At 47.9% G+C, this 21,393-nt stretch overlaps 1 protein-coding gene across 6 annotated transcripts in view; it reads right to left on the bottom strand.

The window, feature by feature from the left end:
• The window catches only part of IKBKG (inhibitor of nuclear factor kappa B kinase regulatory subunit gamma), a 42,665-nt gene that overhangs the window by 4,113 nt on the left and 17,159 nt on the right, over positions 1 to 21,393 (bottom strand). For 5 of the 6 annotated variants that reach the window (XM_044306004.1, XM_044306002.1, XM_044306003.1 and 2 more), the window contains 10 exons: positions 18,322 to 18,414; positions 18,174 to 18,235; positions 18,044 to 18,097; positions 17,143 to 17,245; positions 13,573 to 13,691; positions 13,302 to 13,442; positions 10,101 to 10,197; positions 9,859 to 10,008; positions 9,443 to 9,576; positions 9,311 to 9,369 (listed from right to left, as the gene is read on the bottom strand). In XM_044306004.1, the coding sequence (XP_044161939.1) occupies positions 9,311 to 9,369; positions 9,443 to 9,576; positions 9,859 to 10,008; positions 10,101 to 10,197; positions 13,302 to 13,442; positions 13,573 to 13,691; positions 17,143 to 17,245; positions 18,044 to 18,097; positions 18,174 to 18,235; positions 18,322 to 18,414 (1,012 nt within the window). The remainder of the gene's footprint in view (positions 1 to 9,310; positions 9,370 to 9,442; positions 9,577 to 9,858; positions 10,009 to 10,100; positions 10,198 to 13,301; positions 13,443 to 13,572; positions 13,692 to 17,142; positions 17,246 to 18,043; positions 18,098 to 18,173; positions 18,236 to 18,321; positions 18,415 to 21,393) is intronic. The other variant, XM_044306005.1, reaches the window with a different exon arrangement.

The following is a 21,393-nucleotide window of genomic DNA, read 5'->3' as shown; positions in this document are numbered from 1 at the left end:
GCTCTCCGACCGACCGGGTGGGCTTCCCGGTCGGCCAAGCGACGCACCTTCTCGGCGGCTCCCTTTTCAGGAGTCCACTAAGCCGTCCCGGGAGAGCAGGCAGAACGGATTCCCTACTCGGCCGGACGCCGCAAAATTTAGGCCCCGGCTTTATTTGGGCCTACCGTTTTATTTCTTTCTTTTTTCTTCGGCCACGCATATTTACTCCTCCGATGGGCTTACGTGGTCAGCGGACTCAGGTGACCGCATTCCGGACATCGATCCAGGTTCGCTATGTACTGACTAGCGGTGAGTCCCGGTCGGCCGGCGTGATAATTTAGTCCCCGGCTTTGCGGCCTTCTAGGCCGGAACTTCCTCCCTCATTTCAGGCCCCTGCTTTCTATAGATTCTGTCTGCAGGCACAATGTGCCTTTATATTGCAGTATACAGCCCTTCTCCATATCGGGCTAGGTCCTCATAAAAAAAAAAAAAAAAAAAAAAATTTAAAAATTGTGCGCATGCAGATCCTGCTCTCCTCAGCCCACAAGTTCCAATGGAGTGCGTATGAGGGATCCCAATCCGCCACCTGAGGCCGTTTGGTTGATTATGCTCCAACTGCGCATATCCAGTGGAGTACATCTGAGAGATTCCCATTCCGCCCTCCGGGCCGTTTGGTTGATAATACTCCAACTGCAAAAATCCAGTGGAGTACATCTGGAGGATCCCAATCCGCCCTCTGAGGCCGTTTGGTTGATTATGCTCCAACTGCGCATATCCAGTGGAGTACATCTGAGAGATTCCCATTCCGCCCTCCGGGCCGTTTGATAATGCTCCAACTGCATAGATCCAGTGGGGTACATCTGGAGGATCCCAATCCGCCCTCTGAGGCCGTTTGGTTGATTATGCTCCAACTGCATAGATCCAGTGGGGTACATCTGGAGGATCCCAATCCGCTCTCTGGGGCCGTTTGGTTGATAATGCTCCAACTTCGTAAATCCAGTGGGTACATCCGAAGGGTCCCCAATCCGCCCTCCGGGCCGTTTGGTTGATGATGCTCCAACTGCATAAATCCAGTGGGGTACATCTGGAGGATCCCGATCCGCCCTCTGAGACCGGTTGGTTAATGGTGCTACTACTGCGCAAATATCCGACTGCGCAAATCCAGTTGTGGACAACTGAAACTTCCCATCCACCCTCCGGGGGCGTCTGTTTGAGTTTCTACCCTGCGCAACTCAGCGGGGGACCTCTGGAAGTTCCCAATCCACCCTCCTGGGTCGTTTGGTTACTACAGCACCGTCTGTGCAATCGGTAAGCAGACCTTTAGTTCCATTCCACCTCCGGGTAGTTTGGTTCTTATTTCAACACCGCCGCAACCTGCAACAGCCATGGCTAGAGGCTGAGAGGTGGAACTGCGCACGAGCGGGCCGAGGCAGGACAGTTATTCGGTCCCTAGATTACGTCCGTGTTAACCGGTTCTGGTGTATGCATTAACCCCTTCCTTAGGCACTATTTACACTTCTACTAGATACAGTGCTTAATTTGGGTTTTACCTCCTTCCTGAGGTGGACTGACCTCACTAGCATTGGCCTCAATGCCGGCAAGGTGTCCCTCTTTCTGTGAGTGGCGGAATTGAAGTTCCACTGGGCTCAGTATTGTCAGCATACATTAACCGTCTGTTAGGTGGCATGATGGCATTCTCACTGCTGTCGCAGTGTTTACGTACGCATTACACCCTTCTGGGGGGGGGGAATGATGACACCTCCCACAGAGTACAGAACTCGTTAATATGCAAGTTCCTGCTAGGTGCGTTACCCCCTTCGATGGGTGATGTATTGCACGACCTCGGGGTACAGTACTTACTGGATATGTTACTCCCGATCGTAGGTAAAGCGTTTGCACTGCCACTGGGTGCAGTGTTTGCCGTCGGTTTTTCCCCCTCCATTGAGTGGGTACTTACACTTCCGTAGATTGCGGTTCTGACTATCGCTACCCCCTTCCCTACCGGGGGTTTGCGCTTCCGTTGGTTGCTATTCCACCTCCCATTTGCCATCACATACTTCCTATGGCAGTTCCCTCTACAAACGATCCAGTAACGGGGGAATCGCTATGCATCTTTGCATGCTGTATTTCAGCTACGCCACGACTCTAGATGCCTTGGTTCCCTTCACAGGTGGTCCGTGGCAACAGTCGGTACCGCTGGTGCCTGATATTCTCCATCTAGTGGCATATGGATACTGCCACTGGAGACTATGGATACCCCCATTTTGTATCCCTCTTTTCTTCATGCACCCTTTGGAGACACAAGAATGTGGCCTTTGTGCTCTCAGGGGAGTCACCCACCCTTATGTGTCCTAGAGACTCCCCATCCCGATGAGCCTCCACCGTTCAGGTCAGTCACACTGCACAGAGTACTGTGATCAAGATCCAGCAAGCAGAGTATTCCACCGACTCCGGATGCTGAGTCCACCACTCATCCTTATCTAGATGAGGGCATTATGCTGGCAATCTGCAGTGGCTACTACAACGGCTTCTCCTTCGCAGGGTAGTCTTCACGCTAGGGCCAGATGCTCCTAATCGCTGTAGCGAGACAGCCCCCCTCAGGTAGGGGTTCTACCCTGGTACTAATTCGGCAGCTGCTCCTGTTCAGCGCCCTTGTCAGGTGGAGGGGTTAGGGTTGGCTCTACTGACTGGGCCAGCTTGATACCAGAACTTCTCCTGGATGTTCTCAGGCCGTCCCCTCATGTCCACGCTGGCGGAGCATACGGTAGCCCCTACCGCACGAGGGGTGTTTGAGTCTCCGCTACATGCGAAGGCTCCTTCTGCACAGTTCTTTCGTCAGGCAGCGGATTCCTCTGCCATGAGAATCAGTGACCTCTACGGTGTGGTCTACTCCTCGGCTGGAGTATGGCGTGTGCATTACTCTTGGGGCTTCCCTGGTAGGGCCTCCCCTTCTGGCGGTGTGTCGCATCTCCACTAGACGCTGTGGAGCCCCCGTCTCACATGGGAATGGGCTTTAGTTCTGGCCTCTTTCTGGTTTTCTACCAATAAGGGTACGTGGCTCTGACAACTGTTGTCCTTCTGCCACATCCAATCCATATCCATATGTTTGAGAAAGGCTCTTGATGTGAGCCGTAACGCGTCAGAGTATTGTATGTGACCAAAAAAAAAGACATCATCTTTTGTTGAAGGCTATAGTGAGTGCCGGTCTTTCTTCATTATTGTTGGCTATTGTCCTTCTGTCGTAGGCTCGGGTGTGGCGATGGTGTAATTACAATGGCTGATCGGCACCTACCTTTTGAGTGCGTTCTACTGGGTAGATCAGTCCCTACGGCACTCGTCTGCTCTAGATTGCCGTTCTAAGCGGGACCTGGATCTAGTAGTCGCCAGTGGTGCTACCTCTCGTCAGATGTCAGTGATATCACCTCAAGTCAATGGTGGTTGTTCTTTCACTGCTCATTCCGGGGGTGGACTGAGAGTCTTCCCAAGACGGGTAGAGCGGGTGTATGTTACGACGTCCCCTGTTAGTAGGAGTTTCGTTCCTGGTACGGATCACACGTTTCCTTTCCGGTCTCCCCTCGTGGTGGATAACTGATCTCCTTATCCTCCTGTCTAGCTGACCAGTAGCCATGGGTTGTACGACTCTGGGAGCCCATCCCTATTTATTTATTTATTTTTTTCGGGCCCAGGGTTCCTCGGGTATGGTAAAGGCGTTGGACGTTGTGGTCGAACTTCACCCGGCAAGAGTATTTCTCTCATCTTTGTTCCACTCGTCTGCCCTTCCAGGCAGCGTTACTGTTTTGTTGAAATATGGTCAGTGACGGGGCTTCCCATCACTGGCGGTGCTCACATTGGCTTTTATTTTACTTACTTTTCCCATGTGGTATTGATACTTTGGCCGGCAGTGGGGCACGCCTGGCTCAGGCGTTTGTTTCCTAGTGATTCTCAGGCAGCTTCTCTTACTAGAGATCTCACCACCAGCCTCTCTGGCTATGAGGGCGTTGGTCTACCAATATTCCGCTCCCTAGGGGCTGTTCTCTGGACCAGTGGTGAATCCTAGGGACTTGGCTTTTTAGTTCTGCTTCCACAGCTGCGGCCAGGAGCCAGCTGTTGGTGGCATTGGTTTTTATTTTTTTCTCTGAATTGTTACGCCTTCTTGTACGTACTTTTTTTCTTTAAGTATGAACATAGGGCGGTGTTCCGTCCAAGGTCCTCTTTTTTCGCAGAAGGTGGTCGCCTTTCCACGCCTCACAGACATGGGTTTCTCTTCTTTCTCCCTCGTAGTACACGGACCGAGCTCTCAATCAGCCATGTGATTTGGCCTCTGGGTTTGCTTGTCCTTGTCTGGCGCCTACAGCCCTAAGGACTTCTCCAATTCTTATCCTGGGGTCCTTGTCAAGGCTGACGGCCTCCAAAGGATGTTTTCCGGATAGGTCCGTTCAACAGTTGCTCGGGCATTCCGCCCTCGGGTGGGCAATGCCCAGCTGAGTCTTGACCCACCCGACCAGCGGTCGGCGATTCTCGGGTCCATCTCCTCGTGCAGTAGCTTCCAGAGTGGAAGGCAGTGTCTTGGTCTTCCGGGCACACGTTCGTCAAGTCTTACCGGGTGCCTTCCTAGGCACCGGCGGATACTGTTCCAGGCAGCAAAATTCTTGCAGGCGACAGTGAGTTACGCATCCTCAAGGACGTTTTTTCTCCAGGGGCATGTGATTTTTTCCCTCCCCGTGGACTGCTTTAGGACGTCCCACGGTCCTGTGTCCCCCAATGATACCAGCGAGAAAACGAGATTTTTGTGAAACTCACCTGTAAAATCTCTTTCTCGCGTGGTTCATTGGGGGACACAGCTCCCACCCAGTGATTTCTGTTTGCCGTGATTGTTGGCGGTTGTGGAGCCACTATGGCCCCAGTTCTGGTTTGATCCGACTGGCATTGGTCAGTTGTTGGTTGTTTACCGTATGGTTATTTTCTCCTACTCCTATTGCTTGGGCACAAACTGATATGCTCTCTCCAGGCTGGAGGGGGTATAGCCTGCAGGGGAGGAGTTATCACTTTTCAGCCTAGTGTCGCCTCCTAGTGGCAGCAGCAAGCTATACCCACGGTCCTGTGTCCCCCAATGAACCACGCGAGAAAGAGATTTTACAGGTGAGTTTCACAAAAATCTCGTTTTAGTGTCTCCATAGTCTAAGAGCCATAGTTTTTTCAGTTTTTGGGCGATTATCTTAAGCAGGGTCTCATTTTTTGCGGGATGACATTACGGTTTTATTGGCACTATTTTGGGGTGCATATGACTTTTTGATCGCTTGCTGTTACACTTTTTGTGAAGTAAGATGACAAAAAATTGCTTTTTTTACACCGTTTTTTTTTGTTTGTTTTTTTACGGTGGTCACCTGAGGGGTTAGGTCATGTAATATTTTTATAGAGCCGGTCGATACGGACGCGGCGATACCTAATATGTATACTTTTTTTTTTATTTATGTAAGTTTTACACAATGATTTCATTTTTGAAACAAAAAAAATAATGTTTTAGTGTTTCCATAGTCTAAGAGCCATAGTTTTTCAGTTTTGGGGCGATTATCTTGGGTAGGGTATGATTTTTGCGGGATGAGATGACGGTTTTATTGTTACAATTTTGGCGTACATACAACTTTTTTGATCACTTTTATTACCTTTTTTGGGAAGTAAGGTGGGCAAAATTTCAATTTCATCATAGTTTTTCATTTTTTATTTTTATGGCGTTCACCGTTTGGGTAAAGTAACATGACCGTTTTATAGATCAGGTCGTTACGGACGCGGCGATACCAAACGTGTAGGGAATTTCATTTTTTTTTTTTTAATCAGTGATAAGTTTTTTTATTTTTACTTTATTTTCACTTTTTTTCACTTTCTTTTTGACCCAGACCCACTTGGTTCTTGAAGATCCAGTGGGTCTGATGTCTGTATAATACAGTACTGTACTCTATATAGGGTACTGCACTGTATTTTACTTACACTGAACAGATCTATGCTTTCAGCACAGATCTGTTCAGCACCATGGACAGCAGGACGCCTGAGAAGGCGTCCTGTTGCCATGAGAACCTTCCCCGTCTGCTCAGTTATGGTCAGAACTTCGCAGACGGGGAAGGGTAAGGATGGGGCTGCCTGGGAGCTCTCTCTCTCTCCCATCGGGGGGCTGCAAAGGCACAGCAGCCCCCCGATGGGAGAGGGAGGGAGCTCCCTGCGCTGTTAACCTTTTCCATACAGCGGTCCGTACGGACCGCGGTATGGAAAGGGTTAAACGGCTGACATCGCAGCACAGATGTCAGCCGTTTATACCAGGGTGCCAGCAATGTGCTGGCACCCTGGTATAACCCACTAGAAACCAACGATTACGCAATGAGAGGCGGGCAGGGGATCGCGATCCCGCCTCCTGCACCGCCCGCAACCCTCCCCCTGCACCTCCCACCGGGCAAAAATCACTCAGGGGTGCAGGGGGAGGGATACAGATGTATTTTAGGAATACTAAAGTTTCTGATCCCCCGCGGTGATTAGAAACTGCAGAAATCGCAGCAAACCGCAGGTCTGAATTGACCTGCGGTTTGCCGCGATTGCCGACATGGGGGGGGGTCACGGGACCCGCCCATTTAGCCTAGGTGCCTGCTCAATGATTTAAGCAGGCACCGGGTTACGATCACTGCCAGCCGCACGGCAGTGATCGGAAATACACAGGGCGTACATGTACGCCCTGTGTCCTTAAGTACCAGGGCACAAGGGCGTACCTGTACGCCCTATGTCCTTAAGAGGTTAAACAATTTTTTAAGCAGTTTATCAACTTTTGTACTGATGACCCATCATGAGTATCTGATTGGTGGGGGTCAGACGCCTGGGACCCCTGCCCATGAGCTGTATTGAGAAGGCAGGAGCAGCTTACCGAGCACAGTGCTGTATAGTGGCTATGCATCATGCTTGGCCCCATTCACATGGACTGAGCTGCTCCTGGGCCATGTGACCCATAAACGTGTCATCAATCTGCCTAGAAAAAACAGAAGGCCACGGCACTCAGGAGCGCTACTGCCTTCTCTAACAGCTGATGGGGGGGGGGAAAAACCTTTGTCTATCTTTCTTTCAGTTTGACACTGAGCCGTCAGGGTTGCTGCTCTGATGGATGGCCCTTTTCTCTGCACTCCTGACAGCTCCTAAACACTCATAGCTAAAACTTTAGGCCTTATTCACACAGTCAGTGATTGTGATCTTAGACCAGGAGTTGAGGCTTCACAGAGATAATATATAAGGAAAATATCTGCAACTGCTCTGTGTAGCCCTGTCCCTGGTTTTGGCTCTAAACCACTGCCGTGTGACTAAGGGCTTATCAGTGATTGACAGCTATCTCTGTAGACACAGTCAGAGGGAAGACTGGCGATCACTGATGGGACCTCCTCCTGGACTTCAATCAATGATAGGACGGCCTCCATGACATTAAAGCCCAGAATGAGCAGGGATTTAAATGCATAAATAAGTTATATAGTTCTGTATATCAAGCTGCCTGGTAATCTTCGGCTGAGACACCATATTCAGGGTGACAGATGCCCTCTAACCCTGTAGAGCAGGGTTCCTCAACTCCAGTCCTCGGGGGTCCACCTGCCGGTCATGTTTTCAGGATTTCCTTAGTATTGAGCAGGTGATATTGTGATTGTCAGTGCATCAGGATTTACCACAGGTGTATTCATTCTGTGGGATATTCTCAAACCATGACCGGTAGTTGGGCCCCGAGGACTGGACTTGAGGAACACCGCTGCAGAACGTAACAAATTGAAAAATAGTTTTAGCCAAAAATTTTGACAAATGCAATTGTAAAAAAAATAGCTTGCCTATGTACAAAATGCTTAAAGAGGGACTGATTACTATACAACAGGGGTAGCCAACCTCCGGCACGCCAGCTGTTGTGAAACTACAACTCTCCCTCGGAGGGGGAATACGTGATATCACATCTCCTCAATATGCCCTATACTGCCAGGTACTTGTATAGTAATGTCAGGACCGGTGAAAGGTCCTCTTTAAAGGCAATTTCTTTAAATTTATTTTTTAAATAAAGTGGGTGCCTTACATTATATACTGCAATACTTAAGTATATAATGCTTGTCATAGTATAATGCACACAAACGTGTTTTTCCATTTACGGGAAACCATTCATTTCAATGGGTCTGCAAAAAAGATGGAATGTACTCCGTATGCATTCAGTTTCTGTTCAAAGATAGAACATGTCCTATTATTGCCTGCAAATCACGTTCCGTGGCTGCAAAAAAAGAACTGAATGCATCCATATGTCTCCCGTATCCTTTTTTTGGGGAACCATCTATTGAAAATGTTATGCCCAGTCCAATTTTTCAATGTAATTACTGTTTAGGCCATGCTTCGTTTCCGTTCCGCAAAGAAGCAGAATGGAAACAAAAACGGATCCATTTAAAATTGACCGCAAAACACTGTAAGCCATACAGTTGTGTGCAAGAGGCCTAAAACTGAGAGGCATCCTCCTCTGGCAGGTCCTATCAGGGATTCATATGGCAAACCTGCCTTTGGTTGCTATTGCAACTCAACACCCAGCAATTACAAATGGGGTGATAGGAGACCTCCGTCTAGGCAATCGGTCTGCACCACCTGAGAGGTTAAACACTTGGGATCAGTCTCCTCTAATCCCAGCTGTTGTTGTAGTGCCAATCTGTGATCTGATGGTGTGGGCATAGTTCTTATGCTATACACTACTGGGTGCTACCTCCAGACTTCCTGTGCTGTACATGCAAGCAATTCTGCGCCAAATGTTTAAGTGACGACATATCGTTTTAGCTTGTAGAGCTGCGGACATTTCCGCCATATACCTGTCCTATAGGGCTGTGTGCTTTTATTGTGTTAAAAAAAATAATAATAATAATTTTTTATAGATATGTAAATGACCCTGGTAAGGTGCTCAAAGGGGCTGGATGAACCTTCTTGGAGCCCAGCACCGCCTGCGTCCTCCGAATCTCCTCCTTGCTCACAGTTAGATTGCCGTAATCTCGCGCATGGCAGTTCCTTCCCTGAGGCCAGCACAGGGAAGGAACACCATACCGGCACTGCGCATTGCGGCAATCTAACTGTGAGCAAGGAGTAGATTCGGAGGATGCAGGCGTGGCTGGGGTCCAAGAAGGTTCGTACAGCTCCTTACCAGGCTTATTTACATATCTATAAAATAATTTTTTAAACAATAAAAGGACACCGCTTTATGGGACAGGTATATTGCGGCAATCTAGCCGTGCATGGCCACAGCTCTCTAAGCTAAAACGAGGTGACAAAAATCCCTTTTAAGTACAGAATGACTACTCACCGGGCATGCTTTGCCGTAAAGTGTCAGAATGTCTGTTCCTCATCTCATCAATCCTCGCCCTATTAAAAAAAAAAGTGTTACCAGATGACTTCTTACACAGAACCCCAATCAATAACCAGGACTCTGACGGACCTGGCCCCCTCAGATTCATTCCTCAACCTTTCTCGCAGGACTTCTTCTAAATGTTCCTGTAGCTTCTGTTTCTCTGCATGAAGTCGCGCCCGCTCTTCGCGTTCTGTAAGAAAGTCCGTTCGAAATATGTCGGCCTGAGTAGAAAGAAAAAAAAAAAAAATCACCATCAGATGAGTGCCTGAGATTAAAGCTAACTCACATGACTGAGCTTGGTCCGGGGTTAACAAGGGCTGCGTGTCAGCTGGACCAACCCTATCTGATTGTGTCTCCATTGTACTGTGCTCACATGATGTCAGTACAACAGACCCGCTATCAGATAGGAACTGCCGGTCATAAATCACAGTTTCCTGGACCAAGTGTGGTCATGTGAGTAAGCTCTTGCCTTGTTAAAATGGCCCTAGTCAGCAATGACTTACCTGAGCCTTAAGTACACCGACTGTTTCCTTCAGGCCTTTCTGCTCATCTGTCTCAACCTTCAGCTTATCTATAAGATCTTGCTTGGCTACAAGAGCTTCTTCTGCTTCCTGCAGCTGTTGCTTCAAGTCCTGAATCTGAACTTCCAAGCTCTAAATGCGACATAAACCAGAAAGTCTGTAAAACCGAAGCCATGGCATCTAAAAACAAAACAAAAGACGGCGGCGCGTCTGCTTCTACTCACGGTAATCCGTTTCTCATGATGGAGGGTGCTCTTGATGTGGGAATCATATTCTTGAAATAACTTGTGATATGCAGACTGGAGCTGTGCCAGCTTCCTCCTAGAAAAAGAGTAGGTTTTGTGAGACATTTCTTGGCAAACATTGGGCTTGGCTATATTCAGAACTTCCATAAAAGTGAATGGATGTTTATTTCAGAAGTAGTGCCACTGCAGCCAACCTCTGGTATTACACCCCAAGTCAATGGACAACCGACCAACCCCCTTGCTTTGGGAACCTGCAGTGGTGGACAAGAGACAGGTCCTTGTGAGACTGTAGACCAGGGATGCCCAACCTACGGAACTCCAGCTGTTGCAAAACTACAACTCCCAACATGCCTGACCAGCCTACAGCAGGGCATGGTGGGAGCTGTAGTTTTACAACAGCTGGAGGGCTGCAGGTTGGGCATCAAATGTAGGTAACCGTACTGCTAGGGACTCTGTTGGTACACACGGATTCTGCTCAAGTAGCCATCTAGTCACATAGCAATGACGTATATTAGTGTCAAATCAGGTGTTCGTGAAAGGGTACCCTTCCCTCGTCCATGTCTGTGCAAATTAAAGCTCTTATCGGTAGACTTGTGCTGAAGAACCCATAAGGTCCCATCTGCAAAGCAGGATTTTAGGTCAGTGAAGAAGAAAACTCCATCGAAACAACCAGAATGTAGAATTAGGTGTATATATATATATATATATATATATTACACTGGAGCAAGAGATTTGAGGTACCTTCAATGTGTCTGACACCATTGTGAATGACTGTATCTGCAGGTGTGTATATAATGTACCAGTTGTGTAACTGCCTCATCGGTCACTGCTCTGGCTGCGGTAATGCCACAGCGACTGATGGGTAGGACGTTGCACCAGATCAAGTGTGATTTTGTGTTGTGTTTTTAAGCAGGGATGCCCAACCTGCGGCCCTCCAGCTGTTGCAGAACTACAACTCCCAGCATGCCTGGCCAGCCTACAGTTATTAGGGCATGATGGGAGTTGTCGTTTTGCAACAGCTGGAGGGCCGCAGGTTGAGCATCCCTGGTTTAAAGGAATAAACGAGGATGAGAATTCAGTAGCTGTAAAATGACCTGGGGAACGACTTAATTTTTTTCCCATCCCCTCAGTATCGGGTCAGAAAGGCAATGAATGTAGTCGCAGCCCAGTCCTCAACAGAAGAAAGTACTGCAGGTGGAGCAGCAGGAGATCCAGGAACCATCACACGCAGAAAAGGAGCAGAATCCCCTGGAAGAACAGGAGGGCTACATGTAGAGCAGGTCTCGCTCATTCCTGGATTTAGCAGAAAGGGGTTTTCTGGGAGTGCAACATTGAAGTCCTATCCTCAGGAGAGGTCATCAGTATGTGAGTGGTGGGGGTCCGACTCCTGCCACCCCTGACGATCAGCTGTTTAAAGAGGCTGGAGCACCACAGCGCAATACATTCTATAGTGGCTGTGCGTGCTATTGCAGCCCAGGACCCATCCATCTGAATGAGACTGAGCTGCACCTCGGCAAGGTGACCAATGAGCATGACGCCACTGGCCTAGGAAGAAGCCGGAGCAGTCGCTTCAAACAGCTGGTCGGCAGGAAGCGCAGAGAGTCGGACCCTCACGGTTTAGATCAGGGATGGCCAACCTGCGGCTCTCCAGCTGTTGTAAAACTACAACTCCTGCCATGCCCTGCTGTAGGTTGATAGCTTTAGGCAGCATGGGAATGCTGGGAGTTGTAGTTTTGCAACAGCTGGAGAGCCGCAGGTTGGCCATCCCTGGTTTAGATACTTAAGATGAAAGGTTTTACTACTGGAAAACGCCTTTAAACTACTGAACCATGTTGTATATGATGTTGATGCTCTGTAGTTGCATTGCAGGAGCTTGTTGAAAGGGAGTGCGTCAGTGGTTCTGTTAATAGTATTAAATAGGGGCCAGTGAGAGCAGGACAAACAGCTTTTATGATCAGGATTAGGGTCCATTCACACGACCGTATCCGTGTTTTGTGGACCGCAAAACGGATTCGGTAGTGTGAATATGAACATTTAACATTTGCTGTGAAGTGCTCTCTGCACAGAGCCCCTCTCTGCTGTAGCATCAAAACAGGAGACAACTACAAGCGGCCACTCGCAGCACAGGGGACGGGTAGACTAAAGTTGTACACCATTTTTTTTCTAGAATGTCAATGGTGAAATGTGACATGACAGTTGCAAAAAATCCAGGAAAATAAAAAGTTGTGATCTGGACCCCTTATATGCAGTACTGCTCATCTTTTACTGCAGATACATAGTCCAAGATCCCTTTAAGGCCCAAAACTATATGCCAAATTATATACCAAATATACGGCAAAAGTTTTACAATTTTACCAAACACCTAAAATCTAAGCTATGTGACATATGGCAAATTACCAAATTTGCGCTGCAGGTCAACTGTGTGCATATGATATTACCATATTTTTCAGATTATAAGACACAATCTCTCCCCTTCCCCCCACCTACCAAAACTGAGGGTGGAAAAAATGGCAGCCCTTCTTGTAGTCCAAATGCTAATGACCACTTCCAATATGGAAGCAGTCATTAGTAGTCAGGAGGCGTGGGGAGCGCCGGCAGTACTCGACGCTCCCTGTGGTCTTCTTCTGGGCCCTGACTGCCGTACATTGTGCGCACTATGACCTGATGCTGTGCGATGCCGGGCCGGAAGAAGACCAGGGAGTGGCGAGTCCTGGATCTGCAGAGTGCTAGCGACATCCGGAGCGAGTGAGGTTACATAGTTCTGCCTGTTATCCTGCAAGATTTTTTTGTTTTGTTTTTGTCTGATCTGAAGTCTAATGAAAAATATTTTTCTCCTCTAAATCCTAGGTCTGCCTTGTAGTACCAAAAATACAATATTTTATTTTTTCTTCCATTCTGGGTCAATTTCTTAATTAAAGGGGTTGCATAAAATCAGAAAAACATGGCCGTTTTCCCACCCCAAAAAATAGCCCCACTCCTAAAGCTCAGGCCCATTCGTTTGAACAGGGTTAGGCTGCAATATAACATTCAGGCTATGGACAGGAGTGTCACGAGAGCCATGTTTTTCTAATCACCTGCAGCCCCTTTAAATCACCCCTACAGTCTCATTCAGCATGCAGAGGAGTCTGCTCCTTGGCCTGGTGCCTCTGCCATGAAGAAGTAGAGCGCGCGCAGACTTACATCTCTTCTCTGCCGTTCTGTCTCTCCATTTTCAGTGCGGCTTCCAGGTTCTGCACCTGCAGTCTGTGCTGGTCCAGCTGTAGAACCTGCTGCTTCATCTGAGACTCCCATTCCCGCTGCTGCTCCTGCGCACTCCGCAAGCTGAAAAAACGAGAGGCAGAGGTTACAAGACGCCTTCCTACATAACGCTATGTCCCAAGACATTTGCAGGCTCTTTAACCAGGTGGTTTCAGTTTCTGACCCGAGTCCCACATCCTTGTAAGTTCCTTACCTTTCCTCAACCTTTCTTCTCTCCTGCGTAGAAATCTCCAGGCTCCTTTGGCTCTCGTGTAGCTCTCCCAGAAGGGACGTTACTTGAGCTTTTACGGACATCTTCTCCTCGGCCAGTAACTAAAAGGTATAGTGAATATGAGTAAGAACATATATCCAGCCCCTAAACTCCAACAAGCTGCATTTGCCTTGAAGGACCACACAAATACATATAACGCTCAGAAGGGGAGAACATTATAGAGTTCGGTTGTAAATGAATGATATGTATACAAACTATACTCCAAAGCCTCCATCTCTGCCTATGGGAAGATACCACACAGCTGCCTGCCGTCCATACAGTACTCCGCCATGCTGGATGTCGTCAGGTAGGAGTATTTTTAGGAAGTAGGTTGTCACAGGTATCCAGAGCTGCTGGAGGGGGCGATGGGGAGGGTCCATAGAGTGAACATGACCATTGAGGTGGTCCAACAGATCAGGTCTGGGTAATTAGGGGGCCAGGCTAGTACTTGGAAGTCTTGGACATGCTCTTCCAACCAATGTCAGACATTTCTAGCCGTGTGACATGTGGCATTGTCTTGCTGGAAAATCCCATCCACCCCAGGTAAGACAATCAGCATGTAGGGGTGTACGTGATCTGCAAGGATGGATTCATACCCAAATCGGTTGCGAGTGCCTTCCACAGAGATGAGTGGCCTGGAGAATGCCACGAAAACCTTCTGCAGACCATAACGCTGCCCCCACCAGCTTGTGTTCTTCCAGCAATGGCTGCAGGGGGTTTGTTCTCTAATGTTTCTCGCCTGACAGGCCAATCTCCATCCGTTCCATAAAGCAAAAAACGTGACTCATCAGAGAAGACAACCCTCTACCAATCAGTGGAGGTCCAATTCTGATACTGGCGTAAAAATTGTAGTGTCTTCTGCCAATGCAGCTTCCTTAGCAGATGTGCAGAGACCGTCTGTCTGCTCCGGAGCCCTATACGCAGTAGGGTTCACTGAACTGTTGTGTTAGACACACGTCTGGAGGCGCCATGTTGGCGGTGAGCTGCTGCTCCACTGTAGTGTGTCAGTTCACCCTCATGCACCTTCATAGCTGATGTTCACCCCACGTCTCTTATTCACAATGGTGCCATTTGTCCACTCACCGTACACTTTCACCACATCAGCGCATGAACAGTTCACAAACTGCTCACGCTCAGTCCGAAAGCCAACAATCATCCATTTTTAAAACTGATCGCCCCTTTTACCCATGACAGCACCAAGGGATGTGTGTGCAGACAGCCTATCACACACCCTATATACCCACCGAGCCAGCTCTGCACAAACTATATATCCACCAAGCCAGCTCTGCACACGATTTCCTTCATGAGCTACACACTGCTGAATTTTATATATATATATATATATATATATATATATATATATATATATATATATATATATATATATATATATATATATATACACACACACACACACATACTGCCTGTCCAAAAAAAAAGTCGCCACCTGGATTTGACTAAGCAGATAGTTCTGAGCCTCCTATTGGATAATTACTGCATGGGCGATTATCTTTCAGCAACAAGTTATCTAACCCCAACTGGTGCAATAAGTTGCTTCTCATTTCTTAACCAACCATGTCGAAAGACACATCTCGTGGTCGTGGAAAAGAGGTTAGTCTGTTTGAGAAGGGTCAAATCATTGGCATGCATCAAGCAGAGAAAACATCTAAGGAGATTGCAGAAACTACCAAAATTGGGTTAAGAACTGTCCAACGCGTTATTAATAACCGGAAGGATAGTGGAGACCCATCGTATTCGAGGAAGAAAATCCTGAATGATGGTGATCGGCGATCACTTACATGTTTGGTAAAAAACAACAGTAGAACTCAGGGCTATGTTTGAAGGGAGTCTGTGACCACATTTGAGCATATTAGACTGATCAAATACCGTTATATGTGCCACCCAGAACTTTTCTTTCAGCCAAAAATGAACTTTTAAGATTCTGTAAATGCGCCCTCTCAATCGTCCGAGCCCCAGGCAGCACCTCCTCAACGGCTCATAACCCCGCCCTCCGTGTGCCTCTGCCCGCCCGTTTACTCTCCTCCTCTCTCCTTTTCCCACTGCGGTTGCGCGGTCAAATTCGTAGCGGGCGCAGTGGAAAAGGAGAGAGGAGGAGAGTAAAGCACACGGAGGGTGGGGTTATGAGCCGTTGAGGAGGTGCTGCCTGGGGCTCGGACGATTGAGACGCCGCCCTGGGCACTTGAGAGGGCTCATTTACAGAATCTTAAAAGTTCATTTAGATACAACAAAGGTACCGTTTTTAAGTTCTCGGTGGCACATATAACGCTATTTGATCAGTCTAATATGCTCAAATGTGGTGACAGACTCCCTTTAATAGTGAAAGTAAGAGCATTTCCACACGCACAATGCGAAGGGAACTCAAGGGATTGGGACTGAACAGCTGTGTAGCCGTAAGAAAACCACTAATCAGTGAGGCAAACCAGAAAAAAGGCTTCAATTTGCTCGGGAGCATAAAGATTGGGCTCTGGAGCAACGGAAGAAGGTGATGTGGTCTGATGAGTCCAGATTTACCCTGTTCCAGAGTGATGGGCGCATCAGGGTAAGAAGAGAGGCAGATGAAGTGATGCCCCCATCATGCCTAGTGCCTACTGTACCAGCCTGTGGGGCAGTGCTATGATCTGGGGTTGCTGCAGTTGGTCAGGTCTAGGTTCAGCGACAGTATGTTCTCCAAGAATGAGGTCAGCGACCACCTGAACATACTGAGTGACCAGGTTATTCCATCAATGGATTTGTTCTTCCCTGATGGCACGGGCATATTCCAAGATGACAATACCAGGATTCATCGGGGTCAAATTGTAAAAGAGTGGTTCAGGGAGCAGGAGACATCATTGTCACACATGGATTGGCCACCACAGAGTCCAGACGTTAACCCCATTGAGGATCTTTGGGATGTGCTGGAGAAGGCTTTGTGCAGCGGTCAGACTCCACCATCATCAATGCAAGATCTTGGTGAACAATGAATGCAACACTGGATGGAAATAAATCTTGTGACATTGTAGAAGCTTCTCGAAACAATGCCACAGCGAATGCGTGCCGGAATCACAGCTAAAGGCAGTCCAACTAAATATTAGAGTGTGTGACCTTTTTTTTGGGGGGGGGGGGGGAGGGGGGGACAGGCAGTATATATATATTACATGGCCTTGGAGCAGACAACACCTAGAATCCTCTACGGTCTTCCCTCCCCCATAAAACATGTCACTTGACTGCAGTCCCGTTCCAGCCCACTTACGCTCCCTGCAGGACCCGGGGGCAGCTTGGTCCTGTGGCGGCTGCGGCCAATCACAAGCCTCAGTAGTCACAGGACCAATCCACTTCTTGGTCCTGCAGATGGACAAGGGAGGACCGCAGAGGTTGTCTGCTCCAAGGCCGTACAACCGATTTAACGTTCATGGGGTGCGGGAGATGGAGGACCGTGTCAGTCCTCAGGTTCATGGATTCACGGGATCGCACCCGCACACGGATTACTGCAAGTTGTAGGCTATTGATTTGCACCTGCAATTTCCGCTGCGCTTCCTCCGCCTGCTCCGTCAAGTGATGTGTCAGACGTGAAACCTCCTCTCTCAGCTCTTCCATCTGTTCTTGGAGATGAATATTCCTACAACAAAAGGAATTATGTTCAGCTTCTTGAGAAAAGTTGTAGTGAATTCTCTGCGTTTTGACAACTCCCACCATCCTCCAGCAGGCCTGTGCCAACCATGAACACCTTAGCGGTGGCTGTCTCCCTTCAGCAAGTTAATGCAAGGCACGTGCTAATGTATTGCGATTGTCCATATTGCTTCCTGGATTCATTTTTCTATCACATTTTACACTGCTCGCTCCCAAGGTTACGACCACCCTGCAATCCATTAGTGGTGGTCGTGCTTGCACACTACAGGGAAAAAACAATAGCCTATGTGCACTCCAACGGTCCCGGCCACGCTTTTTCCTATGTTGTGCAAGCACGACCACCACTGATGGATTGCAGGGTGGTCGTAACCATGGAAACGAGCAGTGTATAATGTGTATAAAATGAATCCAGACAGCAAAAGGAGGCAATATGGACAATCACAATACATTAGCAAGTGTCTTGTATTAACGTTCTCTACATGATAAATGCCACTTGCTGAAGCGACACAACCCCTTTAACTGGCGTCATCATAATGGAGTCTGCATAGGAACTGAACGCCCTCTGCTGGTCGGCATGCGTCACTATACTTCTGGCCAATGCTGACCAACTGATGGATTAAAGGGGTTGTTACGTGGCAGCTTTCTTCCACAAACAGTGCCACACTTGTCCATGGGTTGTGTCTGTTTTAGAAAGCAGCCATGTTTTTCTAATCCTGGACAACCCCTTTAATTTCCTATAAAGGCTCCCAGGTGGCTTGTTAAAGATGCTAAAGAAGGAGACACTCACCGTCTCTGGGCCTCCCGCAGCTTCTCCTGGAGATCTTGCTCAGCCCTTGAATGTCTGAAATAGACAGACTGTGAGTAAGGTGCAACGTGAGATGACCAAGGTATAAACCTACCCGCCAGTGGACACTTACCTGCCCCCTGCTCCCTGCAGGACGTCTACTTTTGCTGCGGGGTTCCTGACTTCAGGCTCCTCCTGGAAGAATAAGACACAAGTCATCAGACTGAGGGTGGAGGGGGGATTGAGATGGCGGCCAGCAAGTGCAATTACGAATCCCTCACCCGCATTCTGACCCCATTTGTAGCTGCAGAGTCCAAGATCCGATTTTGCTCGTTTTCCAGTTTCAAGTTCGCTTCCATCAACCTTTGCAAGTCCTTTGTGGTATCGTCCAGCAGACGGAAAACGCCGCCATAAATATCACGGAAAAGAGAAGAAAAGAGCAAACAAAGACGAGTTCAAAAACTAGAACGCATTCAGCAGGACTTCAGGCATCTAAGAGGATGCAGAAGGCAGAATCATGACTGAGGGGATTGTACAAGGCTAGGAAACAGCGCCACCCTTGTGCATAGGCTGTGTCGGGTATTGCATTCACTTTAAAGGAGCCGCGCTGGAATGCCAGACACAACCAGTGAGTGATGCCAAGCAGACCACTAGTCTAATTTCATACTGTCCCTTTAAGACACCTCACACAATGACTGGACACTTTGCATTTACTTCTTCTAATCGGTAAAAGATCTGTCCCCTCTCCTGAGGTCTGTTTTAGTTCACACATGCACTGGCCATGGAACAGAAATTCTGGAGCATCTTTATTTCAGAGAATTCTGTATAGTAATGTCCCTCAGTTATCCCCCCTGGAAGCGGATCATTTGACAACTGGGCATCGCCATTCTGCTAGTCAATACGGCATGTCTGACACCGATTGGACAGTGTCAAGTGTTTAAAGAAGCATTCCGGTTAGCTTAAGGGTCCAGTCACACGTCTGTAAGCGTTTTGCGAATCCGCAAATTGCAGATCCGCAAAACACGGACACCTGCAATGTGCGATCCACAATTTGCGGACCGCACATTACAGACTCTATAATAGAAAAAGCCTTTTATTTTTTTTCAGGAACGGAATTGTGGATCCCGAAAATGCGGATGCGCATCCGTTCCAGCCCCATTGAAAGTGAATGGGTCCGCAAATTGTGGAACGAATGCGGACCCAAATTACGGACGTGTGAATGGACCCGACGTTATCCCCTATCCTATCAAATCGGTGAGGGTCCTACTGGTCATGAGAACAGGGGTCCCGAACCCCCCTGAAATGAACGGAGTGGTCAGTTGGGCATGCGTGCGGCCGCTCCATTCATTTCTATGGGAGTTCTGGAAAAAGTCGAGCACAACGCTTGGCTATCCCCGGGATTCCGAGCGGCCGCACGCATGCCCCGTTTATTTCAGAGGGGGTATGGGGCTTTCCTCATTCTAGTGATCGCTGGGGGTCCCAGCAGTAAGACCCCCACCAATATAATCTCCACAGGATAAGGGGATAACTTACAACACTCGGAATACCCCTTTAACAGATTATACATTTACAAGAGGAGTAGCATGGGAACAGGACAATGCAGAATTCAATTAGAAGTATTTACTCAAAGGGAATCCGTCACCAGCGACCTCCCCATCTGTTTGCATAGACACGTAGCTGTGCTTCACCCGATTAAAACGCTGTTTGTCTTTTGTTGATCTGGGGCTCCGTTCTCGAGTTATGATGCTTTTTCTTAATATTCAAATTAGGCCTTTAGTGCAATGAGGGCGTCAACATTGCTCTTGTTGCACCCAAGCTCTGCTCCTTTCTGTGGCCAGACCATCCCTCGCTGCTCTGACAGTACCTGGGCCCTCTCAATCAAAGCAGCAAGGCATACATGGCGGGTGCCAGGCTGTATAATACAGATGACCAGGATCGGCGATAATGCCAATCATGGTCATTTATCCCCTCAGATGTCGCTGTCAATAGTTAACACGGCATCTGTGGGATTAGACCAAGGGAGGGGGCTCCCTCTGTCCTCCAAGAGAAGCCCTCCATGGTGAAATAGTGGGGCTCCGATTGGTTGCTATGACGGTCTGGAGCCTTAAGAAGCTTTCCAGCACTGTCAAAGCAGACTACCTGTGAAGCGGTGTTTGAGGCTTAGCTTAGCAGGCAGCCTGTCCGAATCCCATAGTCTGCAATAGTATTCTATCAGAGGATCGCATGTACGAGTCTGCTAAGGGGTCTAAAAATTACAGTAAAAAATAAAAATAAATATAAAAAATTAAAAATGTATCACCCCTTTTCCCAATTTTACATATAAAAAAAAAAAAAAAATAATAAACATAACAGGTATCACTGCATCCAAAAAAAAATGCTAAATTTGCTATTTTATTGCTCACCTCCCCCCCCCCCCCACCTCAAACAAAAAAAAAAAAAAAAAGAGATCAAAAAGTTGTATGTACCCCAAAATGGCAAAAAATAAGCCCTCATACAGCTCTTTAGAGGGAAAGTAAAAAAAAGTTATGGGTGTCAGAAAATGGCGATGCAAGGAACATTTTTATTTTTTCAAAGGTTTTTTTTTTTTTTTAAATAAGTAACACATAACAAAAACTATACAAATTTGGTCTCGCCATAATTGTAGTGACCCGCAGAATAAGGACGTCATGTCTTTATTGCACAGTGAACACCGTAATATCGAAACCCAAAAACCTTGGCGGAATTTTTATTTATTTTTTTTCCCGTTTTTAAATACAAGATAAATGGTGCAATTAACGAAAAATACTACTTGCCTCACAAAAAAAAAAAAAAGTTGCAGCTTTTGGAAGGTAGAAAGGAAAGAACAAAAACGCAAAAGCAAAATTTGGCCCTGCCCTTAAAGGGATTTCCCATGATTTTAATATTAATGAGCTATCCTCAGGATCGGCGGGGGCCCGACACCCAGGATCCCTGCTGATCAGCTGTTTGAAGAGAGGACGGCGGGCTGTGCCAGCGCTGCCTTCCCTTCATTGTTTACCTGCCCGCCGTCGACATCGCAGCGGTGAGCAGGCGAAATTACAAGAAGCCGACCCATAGAAGTGAATGGAACGGCCTGTAATTATACCTGCTCGATGCTGCGATGTCGACGGACGGCCAGGTAAACAATGACGGAAAGGCTGCGCTGGCACAGACCGCGGCCTTCTCTTTAACCAGCTGTTTGGCGAGGGGTGCCGGGTGTCGGACCGCCACTGATCTGATATTGATGACCTATCCTGAGGATAGCTCATCAATATTAAAATCCCAGGAAAATCCCTTTAAGGGGGTTATAAGCCGATCGTTCAAAAAGTCAGACCACCACCTATCGGATACCCCGA

The sequence above is a fragment of the Bufo gargarizans genome, chromosome 9, assembly GCF_014858855.1.
Source record: "Bufo gargarizans isolate SCDJY-AF-19 chromosome 9, ASM1485885v1, whole genome shotgun sequence".
In the NCBI taxonomy this organism is placed as follows: Eukaryota; Metazoa; Chordata; class Amphibia; order Anura; family Bufonidae; genus Bufo; species Bufo gargarizans.
The sequence above is the reverse complement of the archived record's forward strand: the minus strand, read 5'-3'. Positions and strand labels throughout refer to the sequence as shown.